The following is a 17,617-nucleotide window of genomic DNA, read 5'->3' on the forward strand; positions in this document are numbered from 1 at the left end:
GCATCTCACCTAGGAGAAAGGGTCACGCCTGCCTTGCTAGAGTGGTTTGGAGAGGGGACTGGGATGACGACAGAGCAAACAATTCTCTGAGACTGTGAACGACTGAGGTCACCTTCCCGTGGGAGCTTGATTTTGGTCAAACCTGTCACTTTCTAAGACTCATTTTGCTGTGACATAATTATAACAATGCTTCCCATGTGGTAAACAGTTCATCTGAGCATTGCAATGATCATAGCTGCATGTTTTGCATGAAACTCCTAATCAGCATGTTAGCTCAGTCTAAAAGAAGGCATCTGTCTCACACTGCTCCCCTGTGCCTGCTTCTCCCCTAGTTGCTCCTGAATGCTCTGGCCAAGTTATGTCCTGGGGGGTAGCCTTACCAGGGCTTTGCCCAAAACTCTGTGGAAGTGCAGGATGCACAGCCTGCACAGGAGCACTCGCGTGGTTATTTACATTTTAGACATTCTGTTTTCTCAGCAGGGGACTGGCAGCAAGCTGTTTGTGTCTTTTGCTCCACTCTGGGGACAGTAATTTTTCTCCCTGGACATTGGGGCCTCTTCCATGCATTGCCCTTCCCCAGCCTCTTCCCTGCTTCCCATCAGCAAATGGAGAAATCACAATCGGGTCTGTGAATCCCGACGCCAAGGTGCCCCTCTTCCAGGAACCCTTTCCCCAATGCGTGTGGCTGTGTGACGTCACCGAGAGCGGCCGTGACGTCACGCACCGTGACGGCGAGGTGCGGAGATGGGGGTGAGCCCCAGCAAGGACCCCAAGGCGGCTGAGCCCCGGGGGCCGGGGGTCCTCGGATCGCAGCATGTTGCCCCCTCCGTCCCCAGAGCTGCAGCGCCAAGCCAGCGGAGAACCGCGCACCCTCCGCGGTGGCCTGTGCAGCCCAGGAATACGGGAAGGAAAGGCAGGGCTGATGGTAGGGGGCGGGGGAATAAGAGTGGTAGCGGTATGCAGACTCAGGTACTTTAGGGCCACGCTTGAGGGGACAAGGACAGGGACAGAGAGGTGCCATGGAGAGCGTGGAGTCGCGGCTGGTGCCCGCACGACGGATCCGCGCCGCGCACGTCCCGCCGGGCCCGCAGGCGCAGACGGCTGCTCCCGTTCACCCGCGGCGGTCAAATACCGTCTGAATTACATCCTTGTAAATATTGACTGTGGCCATCTTCTTCGTTCCTGAGCACAGAAAACCTAAACGTTAAGCCCGGCGGGGCCGGGCTTCTGCTCCGCAAAACTGCGGGGGTGCAGGGGGTGTGGAGCGGCGGGGCCGGAGAAACGGGCACACCCGTGGGAGCGGGCCGGGGGCGACCGTAGACATCGCCGGTAGCTGAGCATCGTGTGTCTGCCGCAGCGCGCCGGCCGCGCCGGGGATACTAAAGGCAACGGGGCTGTCTCCGGCTTGGGCTGCGGGCTAATTTACAGCCCTTGGGCTTGTAGAGGGGACACACGACTCACAAGAGAAGACGGGGAAGCGTGGTGGGAGATGGTTCCTGGCATGGCATCATTAAACACCGGTGTTAATGAGTGGCACGGCGCTGTGGCTACGCCTCGCGCCCCCGACGGGGGTCTCTCCTGCGGTCAGCGTGACACCAGCCGGTGTCCTCAGCCACCTTCCCCGGGAGGCTCCCCCATACAGACGGTGAACTGCCCAGCCGTGTACTGCCGTACCCTCAGATGCCCCTGGCCGGACTCCTACCGCCCCTCCACGCAGCGCCCCTCGACGTCGCTCTGCCCGGGCGGAGCCCGTGACCTGGCTGGGACTGCCGGGGTCCCCTGGCCAGCCGTGACTCCCCCCGGCGATGGGGAGCGGCAGTCCCGACAGTGTGAGTGGCTGCGCGGCGGCTGTGCCTCCGGGCGCCGGCTCTGCGCATTTGGTGGTCGTTAAAAACAATTTGTTTCCCTCCCCGTTTGGGGAGGGGGAAGGAGAAAATCATTCCGGGGGAGGGGAAGGGAGGAAAAGGGAAGGGAAAAGGGGGGAAAAAAGGAGTGTGAGAGAGCGAGCAAGCGAGACAGAAACACCAAAGCCGACAGAAACCCCGCGCTCCGAACTATTGCGACACAGAGCGAAGAGCGCGGCGAAGGCTGGCGGCGAGGTGCGAGTGGGAGCGGGCCGGGCCGTGGGAGCGAGCCGGGCCGAGGAAGCGGACCGGGGTTGGGTGGGGGGGGCCGTGAGAGCGGGCCGGGCCGTGGGAGGGGCGGGCTGCCTCCCCCCCGCCCGTGGGTGGGCAGGCGGCGCCCGGTGCCTCCGCGCTGCCCCCCCGCCGGTCGCGCCGGGCGGGTCTCGGCGGTTCGGCGCGGCTGCCCGGTGACCGCTGCCGCCTCCCCGCAGCGCACAGCGAGCCCCCGCACCTCGGAGCCGGCGGCCAGCACGACGGCGGCCCCCAGCCCCCCACCATGAACACCATCGTCTTCAGCAAGCTCAGCGGCCAGGTGCTTTTCGAGGAGGACGCCAAGGAGCGGGAGCGGAGCGGCCGGTCCTACGTGGGGGTGGTGGAGGGCCCGCACCACGCCGAGGTGCTGCTCCCCGACAGCCCGTCCATCAAGGAGAGCCTCAGCCTGCGCAACCGGCGGACGGGGTATGCCGTGCGCTCCTCTCCGCGCCTCGCACCGGCTTCGGGGGCGGCCCTGCGCTCCCGGCCGCCGCGTCGCCGATTTGGGGTTGCGAGACGGGTTTCTAGCTGGGTCTTTTCCCGCGGCCCCGGGTTCGTATTTTCTGGGATTCTCATTCCGCAGCTACGGTGGGAAATTCCGGCAATAGGTGATGCAGGGACGTCCGATTGGGCTGGAATGTACCAGACAGAGCGCTCCTGTCCTGCTGTGCTTGACCTCCCCCTCTGCCTCCGAACAGAAACAAACCGGGAACACCGGGGCTGCACCGGCTTGTTCGGGCGCTTCATCCGATTAAAGTCTCCAAATCGGAGGCGCCAGGCGGGACGTGTGAGAGCTGGGGGCCGGGGCGGCGGCGCGGCCGATCTCCGCCGGCAATGCCGTGGCAGCGGGGCTGGGGCGGGCGGGCACCGCGCGGCCCCGGCACTTGTTCCGCCGTCCCCGAGGGTTCGCAGCGCGCCGAGCGAACGGGCGGGAAGGAGCTGCCTTGTCCGTGCGTTCCCAGGGATGGCATTCAGAATGGACTCGCGCGATGTCAGTCGGGGGCTGGATAACGTGATATTAAGATCGGGTTTGCTAAAACGGCAGCTGAGACTAAGCCGCACGAAGCCCGTTTTTGAGCGGTGGTTTTTTTTGTTTGTTTGTGGTTTTTTTTATTTTTTTGTTGTTGTTGTTTTTTTGGGGTTCAGGGATTTTGGGTTTTTTGGATGCTGGAACAGATGAAATAGAAGGTGATGAGAGGACGTGCGTGCTCCGGCGTGTTGACAGCCGTAGCTCGGAGGGTTGAACTGGCGGGCGCTGACCAGACATTTCGGGTCAGCGTTACAAAGTAAAGATCGAGGAGCACAGTCAGGCGCCTGCGAAGCCGCGGAATCCGGGGGAGTTGCTTGTACTGACCAATTTCCTCCGTAGCGATTGCATCAGCTCGCAGTTTTACCGGCGCTGCTGGCCGAGAGGACGCAGGTGTGTGTCACCGGGATGTTGTTGCAGCCGATCGCGGCGGAGCGGGGCAGCCGCGGGACCCGGCGAGGCAGCGGCGCGGCCCGACCCAGCCTGGCCCCGTGGCGCCCCCTGCCGCCGCCGCCGGCACCCAGCGCTGCCCGGAGCCCCCTCCGCCGCGCCGCGCTGCCGCCTCCGGGCTTTCCTTAGCTCTCCTCTGATCTTGTTCACTCACTTTTTATCGTAGGTCTTTATCTACAAAGGGACTTTTTTTTTTTTTTTTTTTTTTAACGTAACCCGGCTTTCGTTCCCCCGGCATACGCTGTTACTCGGCAGGCGCGGGGCTTTGCGGGCTGCCTCGCGTCGCTGCCGGCGGCAATGGAAGCGGCTTGCTGGCTCCTCCAGGAGCACCGCTCGCCGCCGGCTCCGAGTGGGGAAATGATCCAGGAGCTGCTCGGTGCCGCGGGTAACTCTTGAGTATCATCGGAAAATAACCCCGGGCAGGGGAATCAGGCTGGGCTGGCCCCGGGTAACGCGCACTGCAGCTGCGGGATGCGCGGCCGGCCGTGCGAGGTGCGGCCTGACCGCACTGGAAAGCTCCTCTGTAGACAGACCGGCGACACTCCGGTCAGGTGCCGAGCACCGAAAACATCGGGACACTCGCTCCGGCGGAGCCCTGGCCCCGCTGACATCCCCGCGGGGCCGCCGCCCGGGCCCGCAGCATTACCGCGGCCATTCACCAGCTCTGACCAGACCCTGCACGGGGAGTTCGGGGAGCTGGAGGCATCACTACCTTTAGAGCAGTCGTACGGGCCGAGGGTTGAGGCTGTGGAAATCCCCGAACACCCCGCGAGGACCGGGCTCGGCCGGGGCCCACCCCGAGCTGGGTCCCCCCTCGGACGGGGCGCATCTACCGCACCCGCGCAGGGGAGCCCGGGGTCAGGCGGGGCAGCGGGCAGGGCCCGGGGCCGGGCGCGGGCAGCGGGCAGGTGTCCCGCCGCTCCGCTCCCCTCCTCAGCGCCCCTTCTCCGCGGCAGGGCGCGGCAGAGCGGCGGGAAGGTGCGGCACAAGCGGCAGGCGCTGCAGGACATGGCGCGGCCGCTCAAGCAGTGGCTCTACAAGCACCGCGACAACCCATACCCCACCAAGACGGAGAAGATTCTGCTGGCCCTCGGCTCCCAGATGACCCTGGTGCAGGTAAGGAAGGGAACCCCTTACCCCCACCTCTGAAAGCCGCTCCGAGGCGTTTCATGGACGGGAGGGATGGGGACAGCATCTGCCAAAGCTCCTCTGTGAGCTGAGCAAAGGACAGTGCTGGGTATCGGGGTGCAGTCAGCAAGACCGGAGCTCCTGTGCACATCCTTCTTCCGCTCTCCCCTGAGCTCCCCCACCCCAGCAGGACTGTCTTTCTCAAACAAGAATTACCACATCTTAGCTATCACGGCTGGAGAACTGCTAAAGACAATCAGCAAAAAGTGTGTGCTTGCACTTCTAGGAATAGATGCCCTCATCCTTTCATCTCATTCATAAATACAATGAAAATAATTTTGCTTAGTCTTTAAAAATTCTCAAGTGAAAAATATCAGTCATGGGAGAATTCAGCACAGAATAGAAATTGTTGAGGAAATTTCAGGGAGCTATGCTTCCCTTTTAAAAAGGGGGTAGGATGGAAACTGTTCTATTGTTCTGATAATAATTGTCATCACCTGTTGCACAGACATCAGCGTTACCACACATACTGTGTGCACTGGCTCAGCACACACAGCCTTGCAGGAATTATCATTGGAATATAGTTAGACATGGGGAGTAATTGTTTTGCTCTCAGGTAATTCTCCCCTGAAGTGACTGGCAGTTTTGCTGTAAGAGGCATAAATTTTCCTGCAAATGTTTATAAATCTCACTTCTTTGTTCTCTTTGCCATCTGGTACTCTACTGAAATATGTGGTTAAATGCTATCAGTTGCCGAGTGATGCTATCTCAGGTCTGGATGCTGCAAAGATTTATGCATTGTGAATAATCTAATTTCCTTACTGCAAGCTACTGCTAGGTGTGTAAAATGAAACCCATGTGTTTGCAGGATTGGGTCCTCATCACTCTGCCTAACACATTATGTGTCACCTTGCAAAGAGCACAAAGAGATCAAAGTAACCTGAAGTATTAGAAAAAAAACAGGTGGCAATTCAGCTTTATTATTTTGAGTGCCCCTTCAAAAAAACCTGTACTATGAACTTCAGTTCTAGTAATGGCAAAATGGGAAATTTTTACACTTCAGTACCTCCCTATGAAAATATTGCACTAGGAAAAACACTATAGCTTTGACAAAAATAATATTAACGTCTCAGAAAATGCCAGTTATAACTGGAAGATATAGTTAAAACTACTTATCTTGCTTTTAAAAAATATACATGGAAGGTTGAAAGTATGATTACATAAACACTATCCCTTCAATGGCACAATTCAATAGGAGTATTTTATTGGACTATGGCTCTTAGAATTCCCCTGTATTTTTACATGAGATTTAAAACATATATCCAGAATATGTGTTGGGACACTTTTACATTAGTGACATCTTGAGGTGTTCTGCTGTTCTTTTAAAAATGCCTCGGAATGAACAGAGAAGGAAGAAGAACTGGTGGGTTTTTGCAGAATTTCTCTCATGGCAGCTTTGATAGATCCTGATGGGGATAAGAAGTGTTAGCCTTTATAAAAGCTTCAAGAGAGCCATGGCCACTTTTCCACAGAGTTTTATGATCTACATTAAGTGTAGAATAAAATTTAAAAGATTCAGGGAGGGCTGCTTTTAGCTCTGTTAGACTCTAGTGGATTTATGCTGAAGCTGAATTTGACCAGTTTTGTTTCTATGAACTGTAATATTTGAAAGAACTCTGCAAAGAGGCATATCTATCTTCATTTACAGAAGCACCACATCAAAGAGAAATTCCAGGTGGTTTTTTCATCTTTTTGTGCAATGCTCGTTTAATCCAGGAATTCAATAGCATCTGTATGAGATGTAAATACATATGTCTGGCACCAGCAGTAATTCCTGAGCCACAAAGTGCTAAACAACACAAACCCTACACCCTACTTTTTGGATGCTCAAGAAGAATAAGATTGTAATTCAGTTCAAAATTTTTGTTCTCTAAGAGTGAGAGAGGGCATGCCAGGGTGTGGTCCCAGTCACACTGGGTACATCTGAAATAGCTTTCCTGAAGGCTGTGCTCTCTCAGACAAGTGGTGTAACCAAGAGCAGGTTTGGGTCTGGGCTGTGGGTCTGTTGGAAAGCTTTGCATCTGTCCCAGGAGAGGCACTTTGCAAAAGCATCAACCAGGGTTGCCTATAAATTGTTTTTCTAATCTAGTAATATTGTTGGATATCACTGGAGAACCAGGAATCAGTGTATGATGCTTCCTCTGGGTTAAACGCCTTCCCATTTGTTGACCTGTCTCACATTTCCTACGCTTTCTACATTTCTCAGTGTTGTCCCGTGGTGTTTGCTCCCACAGTTTTCCCCTCCTGTGGAGGCTGTTGTCTGCTGACAGCTGCTACCTCTTCCCAGCATCCCTCATGTGCTGACACCTTGTCGTCACAAGCCATCGGGAAGGCAAAAGATACTGTTGAATATCCCTTTGAGTTTCTGAGTTTCTGACAAAATCCCATTTGGAGAATGAATGGTTGGAGTGTTTTTTTGTTTTTCACCTGACTGATGGCCTTGGAAAAGGTCTTCAGAGGCTGCCTGGGAGATGATGGTGGTCACAGTAATTTTGATCATACAGAAGTAATACTCTCCTTCCTGTGCTTTGATCATACTCTCCTCCCTGTGCTTTTCTTTCATCTAATGAACCTTATTCCAGGATGTACCATCTATCCAAAGGAGCATTTTTCAGGACCATGGCATAGATAAAACCAATTCTTCTGTTAGACAAAGAGGTGAACATCCATCCCTGTTTTTTTTTACTTTTGTTATTAGGACAAACTAATGACATGCTAATGACTAATAACTTTTGTATCTGCATGTCAAATCTTCCACAACTTAATTTTCATTAGTTTTTCTATCAGTTGGCTGATTTTAAATCAATTTGTTCTACTTATTAGTACTTTGGCCTACCCCACTGTTCTTGGGTGCAGTGGGGGACTATTCCAGATGCATGTCCGGCTGCGGTGCTGAAGAAAAGTCAGACTCTTTCAAGGAGGTAGGATTTTGCAGGAATCATAAATCATCTTGTTTCTTAAGTAGTAGTAGCAAAACCTGGGGCAAATTCTGGGCTGACTTACTCCTGTGCAGGCCAACAAGGTCTTTGGGAGTCCTCAAGGCAAATGTTATTGCAGATTTCAGTCCAGCAGTCCAAAGTTTTCTACTTCCACAACTGCCAAAGCAGGAAACCAAAAAAGTAATATAGTTTGAAAAGGCATTTTATATTTTACTCCAATTAGATTCCAATTCAGAATCCAATAACTTGTCCTATTAATATGCTACATTTTCATTTCTATTATTACCATAGTATTTGATTTATTTTATTTTAAATTTTGGTTTAGATGTTCTTGTGAAATAAAAAAGAAAAATGGCGGTATATTCCTTCCAGAAAGAAATATGAATGTGTGTATTGTTGGAAAGAAGGTTTTTCAATACAAAGATTTGTGTATCAGTCATGTGCTGCTATGGATTTAATAATATTCAGATTTATAAAGGCATATCTGGATTACTGGAGGAGGTGAATCACTTGATGTCTGTTCTCTTTCTGAAAGTTTGGCTGCTGTTAAGCACTGAAGCAGAACAAATTACAATAAAATTGAAGATGTGTCTTCAGAAGTAAAGCCAAAGGGTCAATATTTCATGATGCTGATATAAGTACCTGATGCTCTTAGAGAACAACTGAACTGCTGTAAAAAATGAATGCTGGAAAGCACATCTATTATCGTTCCCCTTGGGTTTTGTCTTTTTACTTCTCAAAGAACTACAGGATTGTTACTTTACAAGAATAGTGAGTTTCATCATGTGTTTTTTCGAGATACTTACTTCTTGGGAGGTTTATGTGACAAAGACTTTCCCACTGGCTTTTATCTAAATAATTTTTTGTTGGTTTTTTTTTTTTTTTTTTTTTGTTTGTTTGGTTTTTTTTGTTTTTTTTGGAGATCACAGTAGCACAGCTTGGGACCATGGGAAAGGTTGGATGTTTTTGGCAGCTTTCATTGTTTCTTTTTGTAATGGTTTAGGTAAGTGTGTTGCAAACTGGCACTCTTTGTGAGTGGGACCTACAGCAGTGGACAGGCAAGTTTTTAAAGACCACATGGATAGACGATGTAACATTTGGGGCTGGTTGAAATGGGTGGTAAAATTGTTGTTGTCTTTGAAGGAGACAGGTGGTGGCTGGAGGTCAGGGTGGGCGATCCGACTGGTACGGCCTGTGGCCATGCAGCCTCCTCCAGTCCACACACCTGGAGGTTGTCCAAGACTGAAGAGTGAGAGAGGTGTTGACTCTCACGTGTCTTAGAAATCAGGATTTTCCAGCAACATGCACCAGTGCCCAAAAGCTGGAAAGCAGCTAGAGATTACCCCATCATAGATTAAGCCTAAAAATCTCTTTAATGGATTTGACTAACTTTCCTTTCTTCCAAGGCTTTAATGGGCCTTGTTGTATTTGCATTTGGGATAAGAGTTTCTAGTGTGAGTTTGCTGCTTCTTGCTTTAGTTAAATGTTTCTTTTCTAAAAGCTGTCTTGAGGTTCTTTCAGAATGATAGGATCATTTAGTTTGGAAAAGACCTTTATAATCACTGAGTCCAACCATTAATCCAGCACTGGCAAGTCCACTGCTAAACCATGTCCCTAAGCACCCTGTGTACATTTCTTTTAAATACCTCCAGGGACAGTGACTCAGCCATGGTAACTTTCACTGGGCAGCCTGTTCCAATGCCTGGCAATCCTTTCTGTAAAGAATTTTTTCCTGATATCCAAAGGAAACCTCCTCCGATTGAATTTGAGGCCATTTCCTCTTGTCCTATCACTTGTCACTTGGGAGAACAAACTGATCCCCCACCCACAACTTCCTTTCAGGTAGTTGTAGAAAGCAGTAAGTACTTCCCTGAGCTTCCTTTTATCCAGGATAAACCCCCCCAGATCCCTCAGCTGTTTCTCATCAGACTTATGCTCCAGATCTTTCCCCTACTCTATTGTCCTTTCCTGGTTTCTATCCAGCACGTCAATGTCCTTCCTGGATTGAGGGGCCCAGAACTAGACCCAGCACTCAAGCTGCAGCCTCACCAGTGCTAAGCACAAGGGTACAATCACTGCCCTGGTCCTGCTGGCTCCATGTTATGGTACAGTTATTGAAATTGTTAGAAATGCCTCTGCCTGAATTAAGGTGCAAACCAGACCATGTGCCAAAGGATTGCAGTCTCTGCAATCATACTATTGCTGATCCAGGCCAGGATGCCATTGGCTTTCTTGGCCACCCGGACACTTGCTGGCTCATGTTCAGCTGATGTCAACCAGCACCCTTGGATCCTTTTCCAGCAGGCTTCTTTCCATCCAATTCCCCCAGCCTGTAGCACTGCAGGGGTGATTGTGACCCTGGGCAGGCACTTGGCCTTGTAGAACCTCATGCTACTGGCCTTGGCCCATGGATCCAGCCTGTCCAGATCCCTTGTGGAGCCTTCCTGCCCTCCAGGAGATCCACACTCCCACCCAGTCTGCAAACTGACTGAGGGTGCCCTCTGCCCCTTGTCCAGATCATTGATGAAGCTATTAAACATAACTGGCTCCCAGTACCAAGTCCTGGGGAACACCTCTGGTGACCAGTGACCAGCTGGGTGTAGCTCCATTCACCAGCACTCTCTGGGCCCAGCCATCCAAACTGTTTTTTACCCAGCAAAGAGCACACCCATCCAAGCCATGGACAACCAGCTTCTCCAGGAGATGCTGTGGGAAATCATGTCAAAGGTTTTACTGATGTATGACACATCCATAGCCTTTCCCCCATCGACTAAGGGGGTCACACAGTCATAGATGAAGATCAGGCTGGTCAAGCAGAACCTGCCTTTCACAAATCCTTGCTGGCTGGGCCTAATCCCCTGATTGTCTTGTATGTGGTGTGTGATGGCACTTAAAATCACCTGCTCCATAAAGAGCAGGAGGACAAGGTGCAATATATTTATCTCATTATGAAATAATGGTCAAATACTACTATTCCCTTCTCTCTTAGGAGAAGACTTAAAACATGACTCATCTTTTCATATTGATATGCAGAAAGCAAAGCAATGGTATGGGAAGAATGAGCCCAAAATAAACCAAGAGTACCATGCAGAAATCACTCCTGCTAAATTTAATTGCTTTTATGTATGAATCACACTAATACTACCCTATCTTTTCTGTAAATGGCACTTCACTGATGAAAAATTTCAGTATGTAATAGAATGAAGCATAATGAAATCTTTATTGTGAGAGGTTGGAAAGCTGTCAGTTTGGTAAAATGCTACAGTAACTGCAATCCTGTTGATTGGGATGCTGGATTGATCCATCTTTGCTGTTAAATACTTAATTTCAGGATTACACTGCCATGCAGCAGGTGACTGCTGCTTCAGCTGAGCAGTCTGGTGTGACTTTGCTAACAGCATTAGAAAGTGCATGGATTCCAGCCCACCCTATCTCATTTACTGTAAAAATTACTGTGTAAATACAAAGATTACAAGCAAGTAGCATCAGAAGAGAATTAAAATTACTTTGCCAGCTACAGTTGTGGTTTTCTCACCTGTCATAGTAAACTACATGTCTTGTAAAGTTACGTGTTTGCCATCTGAGCACTGATCCAGTGCTCACCGCATTTTCAGTGGAACCCTCTTTCATGTAAACGTGCTTTTAAGTAAAATCAAAGTGACAGGCAGAAGGCACCACTGCTAAGCTCTAGCTGGGATTCTGAACTGAAGCTTTGCTTTTTCTTTAAGCATGCAGTGTTTATTTTTTCTCACAATCACTTTAGAAGAGATTATTGATCCAGAATAGGTAGATACTTCTGTGTGATTTATACAGTAACCTTAGCTACAACAGACAGATGACAAGACTAGGGCCAAAATCCAACACTAAGGTCTACAGTTTGGCTCTCTGTTAGGTGGGGTAGCATGTATTGATAGAACATGTACGAACTTGCTTTGCAGGTTGGTGTAAATTGAATGGTGTGATCGTTCCCGGGTCAGAATATGCCAACAGTAGTCCAGCTTTCTCTTTGTGTGTGTTCACAACACAAAGATGTGAACAGGGCTGTGGGCTGCTAACATTCTTTACATTCTCCTTTGCAAGTGATGCTACACTGCCTCCTTCTTGCAGAGGTCATGGCAAAATGCATTTATTCCTGCCAGGGTTAAATAGTACTTTGAACACCCTATTTATCATTAAACAAGTATCATTAGAATGTAGGTCACTTGCCTCTGCTCTTGCCCGTAGTAAAGACAGAGTTGTCAGTATTTTCTATTTTCTATCTTTTTGAGTTGCAGTAGAGTCAAGGCCAGCATTTTCTCAGGTGTGCTTTCATGCAAAGTCACTGCAAGTACATGCATCCCATATAGTGATTTAATTAGCACTGCTGGCACTGAAGAGTAGACTGTGCCTTTTTGCTCATTCAGTGCCTAAAACACTGTGAAATACTTGTGTTTGAGCCTGACTTTGTAATGAACCTGTATGCTAGAGGGATACCAACTTGAATCCATTTTGCTAAGTCAGACTCTAGGAAATGCTTTGAAGTTGGGAAGGAAGACAAAGCAGACTATTGTTTAGTAGTCACCTTGTGAGGAATTGCATCTTTACTGTATTTTAAACTGTTCACACCAAAAAGAGTTTGTAAAATCAGCTTCTCAATAGAGCAAATGGTGGATTTCTGCAGTGAGTCAAACTACATTGTCCTCTGTGAAAGACTTCCCTGATGCCCACGGCTTGTCAGATTAGGAGTTCTGTTAAAGCGCAAGGGAGAATTTGGGCTTTTATATATATACAAATTTAGAATGTCTTTTTCTGTTCAATAGTCTTATTGTAGCCTATATATATATCAAAGGAAATTCCTAAATATTAGATATTAGTTTAATTTAGGAAGCTGGTAATATATTAAAGGTTCATATTAAAAGTTCAGGGGTTTATCTTTAAAATTAAAAAAAAAAAATTAACATAAAACTGGTATTTGGGACACCTTAATTGAAACCTTGTGATAATGTGGTTTTGCTAACACTTGGGAAGGGTGGGAAGCCTGAAATTGCCTTCCTGTATGAGATTTCTGCTCTGCTCAGTGGTAATTTTGTGGACTTCTGTTCATATTTCACTTGTTTGTGGTCCCCTTGAAGCATACACAAAACTCTTGAGGGCTCTATGGATTGCTTGATTTGCCTAATTTCCAAGGGAAGCTAATACACACGTTTGTATGCAGGTATCAAACTGGTTTGCCAACGCAAGACGTCGCCTGAAGAACACTGTCAGGCAGCCAGACCTGAGCTGGGCTTTGCGAATAAAACTGTACAACAAATATGTTCAGGGAAATGCTGAGCGACTCAGCGTGAGCAGCGATGACTCATGCTCTGAAGGTTTGTTGATGCTCTTTCATCAATTTTAAACTGATAAAAATATATTTAGAAAGCATTAGACACCCTAAGTTAGCTCTAATTTTTAATCACAAATACCCTCAGTGGATGTGCCTTTATAGTTTTTGTGAATTAGGTGCCTCTTGTGGCTCCCAACTGCTGCACAGCCTTGCGAAGCAGGATTGTGTAAGTTGTTCAAGGTGGCAATCTGGCTACATGTTATTATATTTCATTGCTGCTAGAAAGAGAATTGTTTGTTCATTACATTCTACAAGCCTATTCCTTTAGTCTGCATTAAAGGAAAAAAATTGATTACATTTGTTGGTATAAAAAAATGAGGAATCATTTGACTGTTACTTTCCTTTTTGGAAGGGCTGTAGCAACATTCATCATCAAAGGGTTGATTAGTGGGGCATCTTAGATGGTAAACTGAATATTACTGGTATTTATTTTATGTATTTTGCTAGCAGCTGTTTTCCATAAAGGGTGTACTGGAATTATCTTTCTTGCTCAAATTAACAAAAGCAGGATTTTTTTTTTTTAAGTACCTTGTATTTTTAATAGAATTCTTGTATTAATTCTGTCTGTGAGTGCTTTTTTTAGACAGTTGTGACATGGAGATACAATGACAGGAACAAATCCTACAGAACATTGTCAGAAATCTGTATGTGAATTTTTAGAAGAGTATGTCTCAAGCTGTACTCAATTTTAAATATCTTTGTTCCAATTTCAGTCTGTACTCACATTTCTTGAAAAATGTGGGAATGTACTCACATTTCTACTCACTTCCCTTGAAAAGATTGCTTGCAGAACAATTAAAAGAGTACAGTTTAAGCAAATGTACCTAAATATTCTGTGGTGTTGAGGCAAACCAAATTTCAAGTTATGATAGTAATAATTCAGCCTATTCACAGAGCTTTTTAAATGCCTATTGAGTTAGGGCACTTTCCATTTTTTTTCCACCTGTCTTGTGTTACTCATGAACAAATTAGACTCAAAGACTTTTCTATAGCTAATTAATTTAGAATACCTAGAACATCTGAGAATCATGGGAACTACTATGAGCAATTGTGAATAGAAGAAAATGAAAATCAGTGTCTAATGCTGAAGTTACTGTCTAGTTTCAGTTATATTTATCACAATTCAAAACATGTAGAGAAAGCTTCATGTTAAATGTTAAGTACTCAATGTATTACTATAGCTTTGATCTTTTGTTTTCAGATGGAGAAAATCCTCCGAGAAACCATATGAATGAAGGGGGATATAACAAACCAGTTCATCACACTGTGATTAAAACTGAAAGTTCAGTAATAAAAACAGGAGTGAGACCAGAAGCAAGTGCCAATGAGGATTACGTGTCACCCCCCAAATACAAAAGCAGCTTATTGAATCGTTACCTAAATGACTCATTGAGACACGTCATGGCTACTAATGCAGCTATGATGGAAAAAACAAGGCAAAGGAATCATTCTGGTTCATTTAGTTCCAATGAATTTGAGGAAGAACTGGTGTCTCCATCATCATCAGAGACAGAAGGCAATTTTGTCTATCGGACAGGTAAGGGATATTTTTCTGCATGATTTCTATTACAGACATCTTCTGTGGACATTGGCTCCTGGAATAAGTGTCACCTGATTGTGCCTTTTATGAGACTTCTGTCCATCCTCTCATATCCCAGTGGATAATTCCTGTCCATCTTCTTGCATGAGAGTGGATTACTCCTGCCCATCTTCTCATATCAGAGTGGATAAATCCTGTCCACCCTTTCATTTTCTGGGGAAGTTCTACCTGCACTATTACAGTTCAGTCCAGTTATTGACTGCTAATGAAGCTGGTTTGCTTTTCAAATTGAGCAATGGGAATAATTTTTGAAATGACTCTTACAGGCCACTTTTTGTCAGCACTAAGATGAGCCTAAGGAAGGAGAAAACTCTTGCATATTCTATTACAATAAGGGAGGACTAGAGGAGGACTGAAGTTCTCCAGGGCCACAGCAGGGAGGAGGAAGAGGGCTTTGAAATTTTAAGGTGGCTGTTTGTGACACTTACATGAGTCCTATGCCCTTCAGTGGAGTGCATGTGAGCACCTTCTCCTGTTGCACAGCACCTTTCTGTCCTCAGAGTGCCTTGTCCAGTATGTGACCCTTTGGTGCTCATGCTTCTCTTAAGATTACAGGCATTAGTGAAGACTGATTTCTGCATCACTCTCCAGAGCTAAGGGGCCACTGACTTGGCCATTAAATACCTTGTCTTGCTGTTTTTTTGAAGGATTACACATAGTTTACTATTTTAATTTTATCAATAAAAACATACAATCGTGATGTAATGTCATCCACTGTATTAACAGTCAGAGCAAGGCACATGGGACTGCCTGGTTCATGCCAATAAATTGCTGTAAATCAGGGCAAGATCAGGACTTGCTTAAATTCCCGTGAGTCAGGGGGTGCTGGAAGGCTCCTCTTGTGGAATTTCTTCTGTTTTTCTTTAGGACATAAGGTTAAAAAGAGTTTCATTTTCAAAAATATGAAGTTTTGCACCCCAGTCTCTGAAGGTCTCCACCAGTGTCTCAGGATTTTGACTCATTGCAGCAGCCCCTTGTGCTGTCCTGGGCCTTTCTTGGCAGGTTGTTCTGCCAGGGACCCCCCTGAGGGCAGCATCACTTTAGGGATGGATATTGCTGAAAGGTACTGGAGGATTTTGTAGTAAAGTCAACACAGATTTAGGTTTTGTACTTGGTTCCCCTTGGCTTCCTTGGCAGGCAGGTTCAGGTGCCTTTACAACTTCTCCAGTTTGCAGCCTTTGCCCTCTCTTTTCTGGCACATTTCCTGTGGGTTTTTTTGTCCATGTGGAGGGGCCACAAGGCTGACTTCTGTTGGTGGGGATTAGGGGGGGATGTTTGTGTGTGCAGATTGTTGGGAATGACCAGAGAATGAGTGGGGGCCTTCTAGAGAAATGGGGTCTGGTGGAGAGAAAGAATAGTGCATACTCAATTAATAAGTTTCAAAATAAACTCTCTCTGCTCATGGTTTTTTCTTTTTTTTCTGAACATACCAAATGCATTTGGTCTGCATTATAAGTATATTGTCTGCCAAACTTTATTTTTGAGTGAAAAGTTACTCAAGAGCAGATGCAGAAGCTCAGATATGTAAACTTCTGTTTTTCTGTACTTTATACCATAACCTAAAAATGGATGCAATGACTTTCTAAAATTTATAATAAATTTGCTACTGGATTAAGTTCTTCTTGACAAATTTCAAGCTGCACTGAAAAATATGGTCATTAATGTGAAGGCTGAGGGAGGCACACTGTAACTGTGTAAATTCACCAGCTGTGCTGGAATGACTGAAAACTAGTATACTTGTCCTTAAAGTTCCTAAGTGACATTCCTGAAGCTCCTCTTGAGATGGTATTTAATTCAGTTCCTAAATGTCTTCCTTAACATTTTCACTTTTTTTGAGAACAGACTAGCAGCTCTTAGGATATAGTTTTATTGGTTTTGCACTTCGAAAGCAGACAAGCAGTATATAGAAAGAAAAAAAGATCATATATACATATACACATGGTATACATATGATATATATATGCATGATGTTTTTACTGTATTGTTGCTATATATGTGTGAACATTCAGGAAATACAGGTACAAATGGGCTTTTTTCAGTTACAAGATTACAGTCCCATTAATGATTTTCTGATGTTACACATGCAAAAATTAAACTTTTCATGAAGAAAGCATATATTTTCAAGGTATTGTCCATTTATGAAAATTACCTTCAAATAGATGAAATTGTCCACATGCTTGTTAGGTAGGGAGAAACAAATAAGGATGATATACTTTTTAAATGTTTTTTCTTTGTAATTTGAATATCTGGGTTGGCAATTCCCAGTGCAGTACAGTACTAGACCTGTATCTGTGTTTTCCCTAAAATAGCTGTAATACATTTGGGTTAAGCAAATAACAGGGTATGGCTGACTTTACCACTCTTACCTTCCTGAAAGTGGCAAGTGTATTTTTAAGTGAGATGTCACCACTTACAAGAAGTTTCGTTCCACACTGCAATTTTTTGTAGTGCAAAACAGCTGATTTTTAACACAAAGGAGCTGTTGCAGGATTGTCAAGCCCCTACTAGACGTTTTAATTTATGAAGACATTTTAAGCAGCATTTCAAACAGCGCAGAGTGAAAACTGATTGATGTTTTATTTTTGAGAAATGTTTGGCAAGGTCGTTGTGCCTGTAAGGACGGGAAGCCACCGGAGCTTAAACTAATTCTCTATTGTGCTTTCCTGGAAAGGTAACTTTTTGTAGCAGATCAGGAGTAAGAAAGCTTCCTCGCCCTGTCTGGTTCTGATTAGGGGCTGGACCCTGATTTCAGGTACATCGGTGTGTCTGGAGCTGCTTTGTGTGCCCAGCTCCCGGGGTCAGCGCGGCCACGCGTGTCCCAGCAGCCTGCGCCAAGTTAGCGGAGTATGCGTGCAGCGTCCAATAACAAAAACAAGAAATTGCAGTTTAAAG

General features: G+C 46.7%; 1 protein-coding gene across 1 annotated transcript in view; it reads left to right on the plus strand.

Annotated features, from left to right (window-relative positions):
- Positions 1-2,319: 2,319 nt before the first annotated feature.
- MKX (mohawk homeobox) overlaps positions 2,320-17,617 on the plus strand; it is a 48,772-nt gene continuing 33,474 nt past the window's right edge. The window contains exons 1-4 of the mRNA XM_059841182.1: positions 2,320-2,582; positions 4,590-4,749; positions 12,955-13,108; positions 14,327-14,662. Coding sequence (XP_059697165.1) covers positions 2,401-2,582; positions 4,590-4,749; positions 12,955-13,108; positions 14,327-14,662 — 832 coding nt within the window. The 5' untranslated portion in view covers positions 2,320-2,400. The remainder of the gene's footprint in view (positions 2,583-4,589; positions 4,750-12,954; positions 13,109-14,326; positions 14,663-17,617) is intronic.

This window comes from Haemorhous mexicanus, chromosome 1 (assembly GCF_027477595.1).
Source record: "Haemorhous mexicanus isolate bHaeMex1 chromosome 1, bHaeMex1.pri, whole genome shotgun sequence".
In the NCBI taxonomy this organism is placed as follows: Eukaryota; Metazoa; Chordata; class Aves; order Passeriformes; family Fringillidae; genus Haemorhous; species Haemorhous mexicanus.